The sequence below is a fragment of the Stegastes partitus genome, unplaced genomic scaffold (assembly GCF_000690725.1).
Source record: "Stegastes partitus isolate 25-593 unplaced genomic scaffold, Stegastes_partitus-1.0.2 Scaffold1405, whole genome shotgun sequence".
Classification (NCBI taxonomy): domain Eukaryota; kingdom Metazoa; phylum Chordata; class Actinopteri; family Pomacentridae; genus Stegastes; species Stegastes partitus.
The window spans coordinates 168,131-181,525 of NW_007579136.1; the positions used below are offsets into that span (position 1 = coordinate 168,131).

General features: G+C 43.6%; 1 protein-coding gene across 1 annotated transcript; it reads right to left on the reverse strand.

Annotated features, from left to right (window-relative positions):
• Window positions 1-1,390: 1,390 nt before the first annotated feature.
• On the reverse strand, window positions 1,391-13,065 carry LOC103370334 (retinoic acid receptor beta). Its single transcript, XM_008299361.1, has 8 exons — window positions 12,903-13,065; window positions 8,023-8,177; window positions 6,753-6,894; window positions 4,280-4,449; window positions 3,326-3,502; window positions 2,428-2,632; window positions 2,008-2,166; window positions 1,391-1,542 (listed from the first exon to the last, which is right to left on the reverse strand). The coding sequence occupies exons 1-8, from the start codon at window positions 13,063-13,065 to the stop codon at window positions 1,391-1,393; spliced, it is 1,323 nt and encodes a 440-aa protein (XP_008297583.1).
• Window positions 13,066-13,395: the final 330 nt, after the last annotated feature.

A 13,395-nucleotide genomic window follows, 5' to 3' on the forward strand; every position in this document is an offset into this window, starting at 1 on the left:
GTCCTGCAGTGTGAACGTAGCCAATCTGTGGGATTGTTCAGTCAGATAATACGCCGTCATCCTGATTGGTGACATTAAATGTCATGTCGGAGTCACAATCCAAGGCTGTCGCTATGTTAAGACTCTTTTCTATGACTTCCGTTCGTTTTGCCTAAAAACCTGTCGGATAGCAAGGTTTTGGATTGTTAAGGGTCGGATTATTGAGTCACGACTGTACTTGGTTGAACTGCAGGTTGTGTTTACGCGTAACAGAGAGACAAGAATGAAATCAATGGAATGTAAACACATCTGTAGTATGTCGAGCCAACATTTTTTCCCAAGTATTTTTCCCCCCGTATCTCACTGAAGATATTTCAGAGTTATCTCTACTTCTTGTCATAACTGTGTTGTTTTCATAAAACCTACTCGATTTTCTACTGCAGTGGCAAATGGGTTCAGTGAATAAAAACATGACAGGAGCAAAAATCACCCAGAGACTCCTCAGGGTTTTGCGGGTTACTTAACATTTGTTGTTAATCAGCACAAAACAAAGCTATGAGGTGATGATGGCGCAACCGGAAATGCTAAGGGACCACTAAGGTTATTTTACACTGAAATATATCAGCGTAGATCAAAAGTCGTGGAGCAGCAGACCAACACGGTGCCACAGCGCAGATGTAGATGGGAATGTTTCTGCAGAAAACAGTAGCCCCAACACTATCTAAAGTTGTGTATCATCGTCAGCCCACCATCCGTGTATAATCATGTTGATTTCCAGCAAAAGGTTCAATTCCAACATCCACTGAGCCACAAGCTGATAGTATCGTGTATTCAGTTTACTTCTTCATATCCTATGTCAACTCCACAACACTACTTTGTGGACTTTGTTACAGCCAATTATGAACATTCACCCTTATGAGTAAAAAGTTTTTGCATTTACATTTCCCTTTTTACAAAAAACATGAGACACAAACCGTAGATTTTGACACATTATGTATAAACCTAAAAAAACAAACTTGCTTTCTACCTTACTATAACTACTGCTGCTAAACGCGTTATTTAATGAGGTAAAAAATTAATCCATGTGATATCTCATGCACATATAAATACAGCAAAAACCAGGAACAGTGAAGATGCGCCTGCTGCCATGTTGCAGGGTTCATGAAACAGAGATTAACACATTACTGCATGAGTCTTTTTTTTCCTCCTTTGAGGCAGGATTTGAGTTCATAGAAATAAACTGGTTAAACTGAGTCTCCTCCTGAAACCCTCGTCTGCATCTCATTCTAAATATTCACCGGGAGACTCTGGACACTAACTGAGGTAAGAAACTAGCAACCCTCTGAACTGCATCTGTACATTATGTCGTTACTAATTTCTCTCGAGGGGAAGAAAAGTTCCTAGAGCAGTTTCAGAGTGAGAAACCAGAGGAGTTGTGGATGTGCTGAATGGTGCCTGACTTCTGGTGTTTCTCCAGGTTTTCGAGATCCTCCAGCATCTCCTCAATCAGCGGAGGCATGGAGCCTGGGATCTCCATCTTCAGCGTCACCACTCGCTCAGCTCCTGAGGGAATGAACAGACATGTTGCTTCTAATAAACAATGTGCAACAGAAGGATTACGGCCTCCCAGCAAAGATTGTTCACAGACGTTTGTTCAAAGGAAGATTTTAGACCATAGACTGCAGAATAAACCTACAATGCACATTGACATGAAAACTCAGAAAAAGAGGCTGTCCTTCTAAATGTCTCTGTCAGTGGTACATGATGCAAGTTACAGCACCTTTCCAAGGCACACATCGAATTAGAGACAAATTAATAGTCTAATAGCAGGCTGGGGGCTGTAAGGTGTGAATGTGAGTGTGCTTGGTTGTCTGTCTCTAAGTGTAGCCCTGTGATAGACTGGTTACCTGTCCAGGTGAACCTGCCTTCAGCCTCAGTCAGCTGGGATAGACTCCAGCCCCCCATGACCCTAGTGAGGGTTAAGCGGTGTATAGATAATGGATGAATAGCAGGCTGGCATTTTCAAACCTTTGGCGCTGATGCTGCGCAGGTCGGTGATCTTCATCAGGGCCTTGGGGAACATGAGGGGCATGCTTGGCCGCCTCTTACGGGAGTAGATCTTCAGCGCCTCCAGCAGCGGCTCCTGCAGCACTTCCACCTTCGACGGCTCCTCCAGGTCCTGCCGGTCTGTTCAGAACGAGAGAAGACAAAGAATAAAGCTTATTTTGAATAGTGTGAAGTGAATGACATACTGAGGCAATTTTGATTTTTAAAATCATAAGTATGATTTTATTATGAGTGACAGATGAATATATTTGAGGAATAAAACATCTCAGGCTACAGTCTTGGATGCCTCATGACGCCACTGCTCTCCAGAAGCGGAGCTGTTACCGGCACAGCAATTCAAATCACATTCACTACATTTTAAAGACGATAGAGATTCGGTACCTCCAGAGACGAGACAGATGGCGCTGAGGAGCCCGCTTTCCGTTTCGTCCATCTCTAGCGGCAGCAGCTGCCCAGCAAAGGTGAAAACCTGATCGGTCAGCGGCCCGAATCCTGCGTTGTGGATCTGAGTGCGGGTCAAGGTCAATCCATCAGAAAAGGTCATGGTGTCCTTGTCAGGTGTGTAGCGTGTGCAAATCCTCAGGATCTGGACGAAAAGAGGAAGAACAGAGCAAACGAAACAGACAGAAAGACTGATTTTAACAAAGTGGACAAGCGGAACAAGTGCAAAGTCATAAAGCACAGGGCACCAAAATTAGACAGTGAAGGCTAGTTCAGTTACACTTTAATGTTAATCACTGTGTGTTGTCCCTGTTGAGTTACATGAGCAGAAATTTAAACCCAAATATGGATTTAGGAGAGCATGTGCGGCCCACTGGACTTACAGGACGACATATTCTAGATGCCAACTACCAAGGGGAAAATATTGAACCCAAACATGGCAAACAAAAGTCTCAACGCTTCATGAGGGAATAATGTGTAAAAACGTAACCGATCTTGTGGTTGTACACAGACACAGATCGCTGTCCTGTGGGTAAATGATCAAGGCCAGATGGCGACGATGACGTACGGACTTGGCAGAGAATGACAGAGTCGTCGGAGGGAGGATGAAGAAGAATAAAACATGCACTCTGTCTGTTGCCTGCAGTCTGTCTACCAGCCTGCCTGTCAGTTTGTCTTTGGCATGAGCAACAGTGAGTCTAGATCCACAGAAGGTGTGAACTGCAGGAGGAGCCACGTGTCTGCACATATGAGTGTGTCTGTGTTGCTTAATACTGCAGATGAAGCAGCTATTTCAGGCACCGTCCCACTGAGGGCTCAGCTCTTCAGGTTGACCCACCAGGATGTCGAGGCAGGCGGCTTTGAGCAGAGTGATCTGGTCAGCGATTGTGAGGCCGGTGAAGCCGGGAACTCGCTTGGCGAACTCCACCACCTTGATGATGCACTTGGTGGCGAGCTCGCTGAACTTGTCCCACAGCCCGAGGTCCAGCTGGATCCTGTGGTCTGAACTGGAGTTCTGAATGGATAAGAAAGAATATCTGTCAGGTGTTTTGTTGCTTGCTGTTCAGGAGATGTTTGGGTTCAAGATTAGAGGACGGTACGGGACAGATTATATTTAACTTAAGTATATCTTTACTATGTGACGATGGGAACTCTCTACAAATGACTACATTAACACACATTACTCCAATTTGGTTAAGATGTGGGGCTGCACGGTGCTTCAGTGGTTAGCACTGTCGCCTCGCAGCTAGAAGGTCGCCGGTTCCCGTCCCGGTGAGGACACCCGGGATCTTCCTGCGTGGAGTCTCCATGTTCTCCCCGTGCAGCGTGGGTTCTCTCCGGGTTCTCCGGCTTCCTCCCACAGTCCACAAACATGCTGAGGTTAATTGGTGATTGTAAATTGTCCGTAGGTGTGAATGTGAGTGTGCTTGGTTGTCTGTCTCTAAGTGTAGCCCTGTGATAGACTGGTTACCTGTCCAGGTGAACCTGCCTTCACCCTGAGTCAGCTGGGATAGACTCCAGCCCCCCTGGTGAGGACTATGAGGACTAAGCGGTGTACAGATGACGGATGGATGGATGTAAAACAAGTCACGTTACAAGTTTTGAGACACTTTCATTTGTTTATCCTGTGTTTGCCTGCAATCTGTATTTTTCTGTTTTATTGGCAGCCACAGTGGACGAACCTGTTTGTTTGATCTTCACCTCTCTGCAGACAGTTTTCTCTGTTGTAAGAAAATCATTTTGACATTCTGCTCTCATGACACAAATAATTAGAAACCATGTCGTGACTCACTGTGGTGTATTTTCCCAGCTGGCAAAGCGAGGGGAAGGTCTCCCTGTGAGCCCTGCAGATCTTCTCCACGATCAGGCCCAGCTCCGCCGTCAGCTCGTACGTCTCCATAATGGTCATTTTCACTGCTTCCTTCTTCCCCTTCTTTTTGCTGTTTCGGTCGTTTCTCACCGCTGGAGAAAAAGAGTGACGACGTTGGAAGATGGGAATGAGGGATTCAGACAGCTCAAACGCTGGCTACACAAGAGCTTCTTGAGTTTTAATGTGATTTTTATGTCCATATGGTGTTTTTCATATGCTAGAAAAAAATAAGTAGTTAATGCCACCCTGAAACTGCAGTGTACTGATGACTGCCTCAAAAACAAGGATTCAGGTTATCATACATCAACCATTTTTTCTGGTACAGAGTACACACTTATCATACATGTTGCCAGAGACAAGAATACATGTGCAAGTTACAGAAAGAATATTCTGGGTGTGAACCTGCAGGCCCAGTGTGGAGTTTGCATGTTCTCCATTTGCCTGCAAGGGATTTGTCTGGGCGCTCTCGTTTCCTCCCACTATCCAGAGACACGTGGTAGGTCAAATTATAATTCTAGATTGGCAGTACGTGTGAGTGTAGGTTGTCTGTCTTTGTGTTGATCATGTGACAACCTAACCAGGGTGTACCGGTGCCAGTGTTGGCTGGGATCAGCTCCAGCCTCCTGGATGAATGGATTATAAATGGAGCCAACCAGGAACAGGAAATGATGCTCCTCTTATCCAGCCGCTGTTGCCCCAAAGCACAAATTGTTTCAAGTAATGACAGTATGCTTTATTCATACTGCTAATGGGCATTTTAATTAATTTTTACTAATTATGCATTCCACAAAACGATCAGGGAGGCATCTGAGTGGTTCCAAATTCATTCTGTGGCAGGACAACAAGCCTAAACATACAATCATACGGAGCAGTTCTCCCACAGAACTAAAGAGCTAGTTGGAACTCCCCTCATAGTTCTTTGTGCTATTTTCTACCACAAAATAGTTTAAATGCTCCAAGAACCACAGAAAATAATTTAACCAAACACAGCTGGCAGTGAGCTGCAGATCGTCTTTTACTACAGAGGGCAGGTAAGGCCGACCAGCGCAGCCTAACCAGGTTAGCCTTTCATAATCACTTCCGTAACAGTGTCAACACGTTTCCCTGCGTCCTACTGACTCAGCTCAGGCAGCTACGCACATGTCAGGAAGGCTCCGATTATGCAACACCTCAGTCTCTGCCCTCTTCACTCAAACTCTTCCTCCTCCTCCTCCTCCTCCTCCTCCCTCTGGATGCCCTACATTCACCCGTCATTGTGTAAACACTCCAGAGAAGATCGTCTTACACACTGACTGAAGCAGTTACACACACGGGATCCATGTGTCTGTGACATGGGATGTATTTATGTAATGTGTGTGTGTCTGAGCGTAGACGAGCAACAAAGGGACCATGTGAAGGGGTGGATCCCTCGCTGCTGCTGCGCATAACAGTTATCTAGGTCAGGCCTGGTTAACACAGTCTGACTTTGTTTCCGTTGTACAGTGGAGAGTCTTGCCGGATACAGCAGAACTTCTCAATGAGTAATTTAAATATGAATATTTTACAAGGTTTTCCAATTTAACACCAATCTGATTTTCTAAGGTTTGACGAGAGGCTGCTGCCTCAGTGCCAATGACCAAGTTTTGCTTCATTACAGTGGTTGACACAAAAAAAGGGACAAATCTGTAAAATTTGATTTTTAGAAGAATATTCCACAGACCTTGCTGTGATCACAAACAGAAAGCATAAAGAGTTAGAGGACATCAAGCGTACATGTTGCATGTGTATTCTGGACTATTTTTGTCCTTGAAGTCGCATATCCGAGATGCAGCCTGAATTATATTAACACGTGATAAAATGTTGATTTTGGGTTTATTCCTTAGATCAGTCCATTCACATGTTTTCTACATGTAGGTAACATATGATATTATGATTCCATATGATATCCATATCGCTGTCAAATACCGTCAACATGCTTGAGCGATAACACCAGAAAGAAGCCGCGAGCAACGTGTCACTGCCAGCCAATCCTGTCCCGTGATTTGTGTCATGTGGTAGCAACATGACGCTTTTGTTTACACATAGTTGCCCAAGGCGTAAAAGCAGGAAAAACATACACAGAACTTATCTTTTTCAGTCTTGAATAGTGTCTGAAGTTGTTTTTGTTAGACTGTTCAGCCCCAGTAACCTCAACCAAAAGAAGTTAGGGCAGGCTGGATGGTGCCTGAGAGGCAAAGCTCGGGGCAAAGAGTCCACACAGCACATTGCTCTGAATGCACAGTAATAATGAGGCCATGTGACGGCCTCACTTGCAGCCATCCTAACCATGAACAACATAACTTTAAATATGACAGGGAGCTCATTCAGGCAAAGACCCTCATGAGCTCTGCTGAGTCAGAGTGGATCAGCCACTCACACTCTTTGGACATTCCCACAGCGAAGCACCTCTGCAGCCGACAGTACTGACAGCGGTTCCTGGTGATCTTGTTAATGATGCAGTTCCTGTCGCGGTGGCAGGTGTACACCATGTTCTTCTGTACGCTGCGGCGGAAGAAGCCCTGCAGAGACACCAGGATAAAAAAGAGAAGGTATTAATAATTAATCTGAATCTGAACATAATCTTGCTTTAACATGAACTACAATGATTCATTTACTCGGAAGCATAAACGCATTACATTTCAAGCTGTTTCAAAAATTCATTAAAATAGAGAACTATGTGAACTCCTGGTGGTGCCAAGCAAAGGTCAAGGGATCACTAAAGTCTGTAAATTAATTTCTATACAAAATATTAATCCAATATATCAAGACGCAGGTGACACACTGACTCTTGCTCCAGTTGTAAATGAATTATTTATAATACGATTGAAACCAGAAGTTTGCTGTATAAAAAGACACATAACCTTTTTTTCTCACTGTCTGACATTAAATCAGACTAAACTTTTCCTGTTTTCGGTCAGTTAGGATTACCGACATTATTTCTATTTGCTAAACGCCAGAAAAATGAGAGAATTTTGTTTTACTAGTTTCAAAGTTTACATACATTAAGATTAGTGTGCCTTGAAACTACGAGGTGTGTCAGAAAAGTTCCAGGACTGGTGTCACAAATGACATATTTCAAACCCAAACTAGGAGTTTTCCCTTTCAGGCGATCAACCAGCACGTCTACAAAGAGATCCTGCGACGTTTGCTTCGTTCAGAGTGCCAGAAGAGGCACTTTGCCTTTTAAATGTCTTGATTTTCAGCAGAACCTCAGTTTGATTTTACAAAATTGTCACAAACTAAAACCTGGATTCAGTGTGCAAAAAACAGGACAGCAAGTGAAGGAACATAAAACATTAATAAACAGCAAGACTCTCTGCAGAACTACATAAAATCGATCATCCATAGGAAGAAACTGTTCCTGTAAAACTGACTGAACTCCAGGTTGTTCACGTGTGTGTTCATCAAGACCCAACTCAGTCCGTGTAGTGATTAATAATGTGACAGAACATAATAAAACATGGTGTTGGACTGAATTTTACACAAATATATTTACTGAGCTGAGAAGCTGCTCCCAGTTACAGACAATCAGCCCAAACAGGAGCTCTTCCTGCACAAGATAATAAATCTGTGAAACCAGGTTTAGCATTTGATTGGAACCTAACAGAGGTGGTGCTGTGGAGCAGACCACAGCTCTGACATGTTACCTTGCAGCCTTCGCAGGCGCTGACTCCATAGTGGTAGCCCGAGGACTTGTCTTGACACACAAAACAGGGCTTGTAAGTGCGTGGAGGTGGAGGCGGAGAGGGGGGGCTGGCGAACAGATCGTCTGAGCTGGAGCTGGAGCTCTGGCTTCCCACTGCTGCAAAACACACGACATCACACCGTACGTCACTGACCAACAAACCCAGCAGGAAGAGATGACCGTGCTGCATTTCTATCTATTGAACAGGATGTCTGACTGAGTGCATCATTTCATTAACATACTTGACAGATTGTCTGCAGGTTAGAGCTGCGACAAGGAGAGGATGGATGGAAAATGAACCCGCAGTCAACCGATCTTTTGGTCAATTTTCAAACAAACCACATTTAACAATCACTTATGTGTTCAGAAACTGCTGGCCATGTTTCCTGTGAGAACTTGTAACAGGCATCCATCCCTGTTTTTTCTATATTTTATAGAAACTATGTGTGGAGAAAATAATCTGCAAGAAAAATAACCTGCAGTTGCAGCCTTACATAAGTTGACTTTAAACCTCCATGTGATAAATGTTTTCAGGACCTTTACTCAGGCCTTCTGTATAAACATGAAAAAATGTATGACAAAGAAAAGAAAACAACAAAAAATTATGATCACCTAAGAGGAGAAAATGTCGGTTTAAAACTCGCTATCTCATAATCTAAAAGGCAGACTGTTGATTCACGGCACCACAGCATTGAAAAATGTGTCTAATTTTTCGCTATCAATAAGGTTTAAATAATATCTTGGGTTAAACCTTTTCACACAGATTTCATTATGCATTTTTAAAAATAAATGTATATATCAAGAACAGTAGTACAGAACAGAAAGAGAATTTCCAGCACACGAAGCTCCAAAACAGCCATATTACACATGTTCTATATATATAAAGAGATAATGCAGAAATGCTCCAAAAGTAGGTCAGCCTCCATAGACCCTCATGTTAAAATGTTCAACCTTCCATCCATCATCTCTACACCTTAATCCTCACTTGGGTCATGGGGGGCGGAGCCTATCCCAGCTGACTCAGGGTGAAGGCAGGTTCACCTGGACAGGTAACCAGTCTATCACAGGGCTACACTTAGAGACAGACAACCAAGCACACTCACATTCACACCTACGGACAATTTAGAATCACCAATTAACCTCAGCATGTTTGTGGACTGTGGGAGGAAGCCGGAGAACCCGGAGAGAACCCACGCTGCACGGGGAGAACATGGAGACTCCACGCAGAAAGATCCCGGGTGTCCTCACCGGGACGCGAACCGACGACCTTCCAGCTGCGAGGCGATGGTGCTAACCACCGAGACACCTAGCCAACCTTACAGCCAAAATAAACATGTTTACAGCCTGGTGCAAAAAAACCTGTTTGATCTCTTTAGCTTTATTCCCCATCATGACAACTGGACAGGCGGTGCAGTTTTATATGAAGTCTTTGCTCAGTTCTGGAAGAGTCACGATAAGTCAGGCGTTGCAGAGATAGTGGAGTTTCAAAACTGCAGGTAACTTATGAGTGACATCACAGAGGGTTTGTTCATCTTGATAAACAATTAATGGAGGCAAACATTGAGGCTACTCTGAGTAACTGGCTGGACATACTGATAAGACACACAATACAGGAAGACGTGCATGTTTTGAGGATTCAGCAAACGGAGCCATAGAATAATCACGACTAAAACTTTTACATTTATTTCGTATCAGTAAGTGTGTGTACTCCACTGCAATAATAATTTGAAAATAAATTTAATAAATTAAAGTGCCAATCAGAAAAGCAGAAACTTTTTTCAAAAAGCCGACTCATCACCACAGGGCATTGTTTCGGTGCTCCCTGCTCACCTTGCAGGACTTCTGTGTAAATCAACACCGATCTTATCAGCCTTTATCTTTGACTGTGAAGCTGCATCACTATCAAGGCGCCCTGCTGCCCTTTTACTGACACACATTCCTCAGTTTGCACAAATGAAACTGTGAAGTTGTGTATTTCTGCTCGATGACACTCAAGAACAAAACCCAAACTGTCTCATAAGCAGTGACAAAGCTGTGCTCACAGTCGTGGATTCAGTGTAAAAGTGACCTCTGGCTAATATGTACAGCTGTTGAGATGCAAAGTGACCTACTTCAGCACAGCTTTCATCTCCATTTTTTTTGTCCAGCTGAATGTTTCATTTCACTCCATCAAACTCAGCACACAACCCTCCCACTTTGAACCCACTTTTGAGCAGAGATGTGCTCCAGTGTGCAGCTCGCCCAGCCTCCTGCTGGCTCTGCGGTCGCCTCCACCACTCCGGCTCTGACAGAAAATGAAGAAAGCTGTTTTGCAAAAAGGGGCCAAAACGAGAAAAATCGCTCGTCTCCGTCCCCTTGAACCCATGGCCTCTGGTTGAACCTGGAACCGGCGGGTCAAACGAGGACACCCCCATCGGCCCCCAACGCTAAACAATGGCGGAGCATGCCACGAGCCCAACTGACTGATGAGAGGCAGCGAGAGAGAGGCTGGAGGAGCAGACAGTGTGTGTGACGGGGCGGCGTTAGTGATTTGGTCGGGGGAGGGGGGACAACAGTGGAGCCCGTCCCAGTTTAGGTGGTGGTGTTTGATGTATGCCACAGTGCATTGTGGGAGTCAAACATCCAATCAACAAAGACTTTCTGGGGAGGCTTAGGTGAGTCTAAAAGGCAACTGCTGCCATTGTGTTGTCCAGTTAAGGACGAACTGTATGTTGTGCTTCTATACATTCACTCATGAGCGCTACATGCTGCCAAACGGGTCTATTGGTTACTAAGAGAGAGGACTCTTATTCATTATGCTTCCTCTGTGAATCATAACTCAGTTGATGCAAACACTTGTTTTACTTGTTTTCGTTTTGCGAACATTACTTTTGTAATTTGCTTTGGCTGCTTTTGGAGGTGCAGTTACAGGTTGACTCTAGATTAAACTTTTAAAGATAAACTTTTTAAAACATTTTTTTATCCAATGACCTTTATTGTTATTGATCTATCTGTCTTCCACTGAAACTAAGGTGTGTTATAATACTGAAACCTTTACAGCTGCACTTCAGATCGGTATGAAAATATAAAACAAAAAAATGCTTTTATATTTTCTTGGTTTGAAAATGTGCCAGTGAGACAACGACGTACAAAGCAGATAAGATTTTTTTCTTCCATTAAAAACTGACTGTCAGCAGCAATCAGTGATGATACTTGAGTACAGTTTTGAGGTATTTGGATTTTAGAAAGCTCTCTCTCTTTTTTATGCTCCTTTGACTCCAGTACACTGCAAAGGTAAACATTGTCCTTTTTCACTTCACTTAATTTATCTGACTGTGCACTTAGTTCCCAGATTTTTACAACCACACCTGCTTGAGGCCCAGAGCACGATAAACTAACCAAAGTATGTGAACTTTTTTCCTTCTTTCAAACAATCTCCTAATGTCGTATATCATAACATATCGGGATGTTTTAATGCATACCGAGTGCTTTATCTGTACTTTCTCAGTCACTGCTTCTCACACCACCGGCACAGTCTGGCTCTCCTCTGACCTCCTGAGCTGGTGACCGTCCGGTGAACCCGCCGTGACCCCAAACTGACCGGCCCGTCCCAAACACAGACCACCACACAGCCATGAGCTGCTCTGCACTCAGACACAATCCTCTGCTTGCTGCTTATTCTTTATCTGCTGCAAACGAACTCCTGCAAACCTCCACAGTGTGTAGATAAAGAGCGCATGAACGCAGAACAGACAGATTTTCCCCATTTAGCATCTAAACATTCAACAAACAGTTGACATCACACTACAATGTACTTCTAAATGCATAAAATGACATTTACAAGTGTTTATTTAGGAAATGTCATACATATTGTGACTTCATATTAATACATCTGTGCATTTAGAAGCCTTATACGTGCTCATAGCTGTAGTTTGTTTTAACCTGTGTATTTCTGAAGATGTTAATGTTGGGATCTGTTGCTCTGATTTTGAGGAAAACTCACATTTTCAGTGAAATTGAAACCAAAATGAGAATCAGAGTTTCATTGTTCAGATGAGACATTTTGGTTCACTTTATGATTTGAATATCAGTCACTGAACAGAGGTTATGAATAACAAGCACGCTGTATGTTGCATATTTTAGGGTCAGTGAGAGTTTACTTGCTGAGTATATAATCCTTTCATATTTCAATAAGCACATGTAAAACCTACTCTTTTTTTTTTTTTACATTAAAATCTTTGTTTTAATCCAAAATGTACTCATTGAATTCACTGTATTAATGCTGTCAGATGTGTTATTCCCTACTACAAATTAAATTTACTGCAGTTTTGGATGATTTCCTTTGGTTTTAATCTTTCATTTCATCTATATTTCTCCTGTGCATTAGTGTCACACCTTTGCTATCTATCAGCTGTATGCATTAACCTCTGAAAGGGGCTTTAAAATAAAGAACTGATTGATGCACTGGATTTATCCCATCACTGCAGTCCATAACCGTGTTCCTGCCAAAATGTTAAGTGTATTATTTGCAGTGTACTCACTTATCTTAATGTTTGGGATTTTTTCTCCACTGCAAGGATGGTTCCTTATAATGTGTGTACATAAAAAGTGTAAATGCTGAGCTACAGTATAATGCATCGCTAGTAGATGCATGGTGTTTGGTAAAGTTGTCCTGAGCCCTTAGAGGGTTTCAGGGTGGAGGGTGCGCTGCAGACAGCAGGCCAGCAGAGGTGCATCTCTGGTTTCTGGTCAAATAATGTCAATAAACGGACCTGATCTCAGTCAACACAACTGAAGATACGATGCTACTCGGGCAGAATCTGGACATCGTTGCGCACCAGAACATCACCAGCTTCCACCTACATTGCGAGCAGCGGTGCTCCTGCCAGTCCGACTCGATCAGCTCCGGGAAGAAATCCGCCAAATCTTGCTTCTGCTCCTGCAGCACGCAGGCAGGGCTGGAAGTGCTGTAGAAGTCCATGATTTCTCCGGGACCGAAAACTTGAAATTCCATAAAATCAAACATGACTCTTGCTGCGTGGGGATGCTGTGAAAAATCCTCCAAACAGGGTGACGTATCTCAGCTCACACCGCTTTATGGGCTACTTGATGCAAACGGCGTTAAACAGTCACGCATGTCTGTATCACACTCAGAACCAGAGCTGCATTTCCCCCAGACGCTCACAAAGTGTTGGCATGTTGACGCGCAGCCAGCGGACTCCTCCAGCAGAGCGCAGCGGCTCCAAACATCGACGTCTGGAGGCTTTTTTGCATAACAAAGTTTGTAGGAGCGCTTCTTATCTCTTCTTTATTGACGAATGTCTCTACTCAACCTGCTTCATACTAGTTATGTCAC

Bases quoted from the DNA above. Each gene is read 5' to 3' on its own strand.
- LOC103370334 (XM_008299361.1), bottom strand. From the start codon at position 13,065: ATGTTTGATTTTATGGAATTTCAAGTTTTCGGTCCCGGAGAAATCATG. The intron at 2,167-2,427 runs GTACCGAATCTC...CGTTCTGAACAG, and splicing joins CATCTGTCTCGTCTCTGGAG to ACCGGCAGGACCTGGAGGAG. The intron at 1,543-2,007 runs GTTTGAAAATGC...TCATTCCCTCAG, and splicing joins GCGCAGCATCAGCGCCAAAG to GAGCTGAGCGAGTGGTGACG.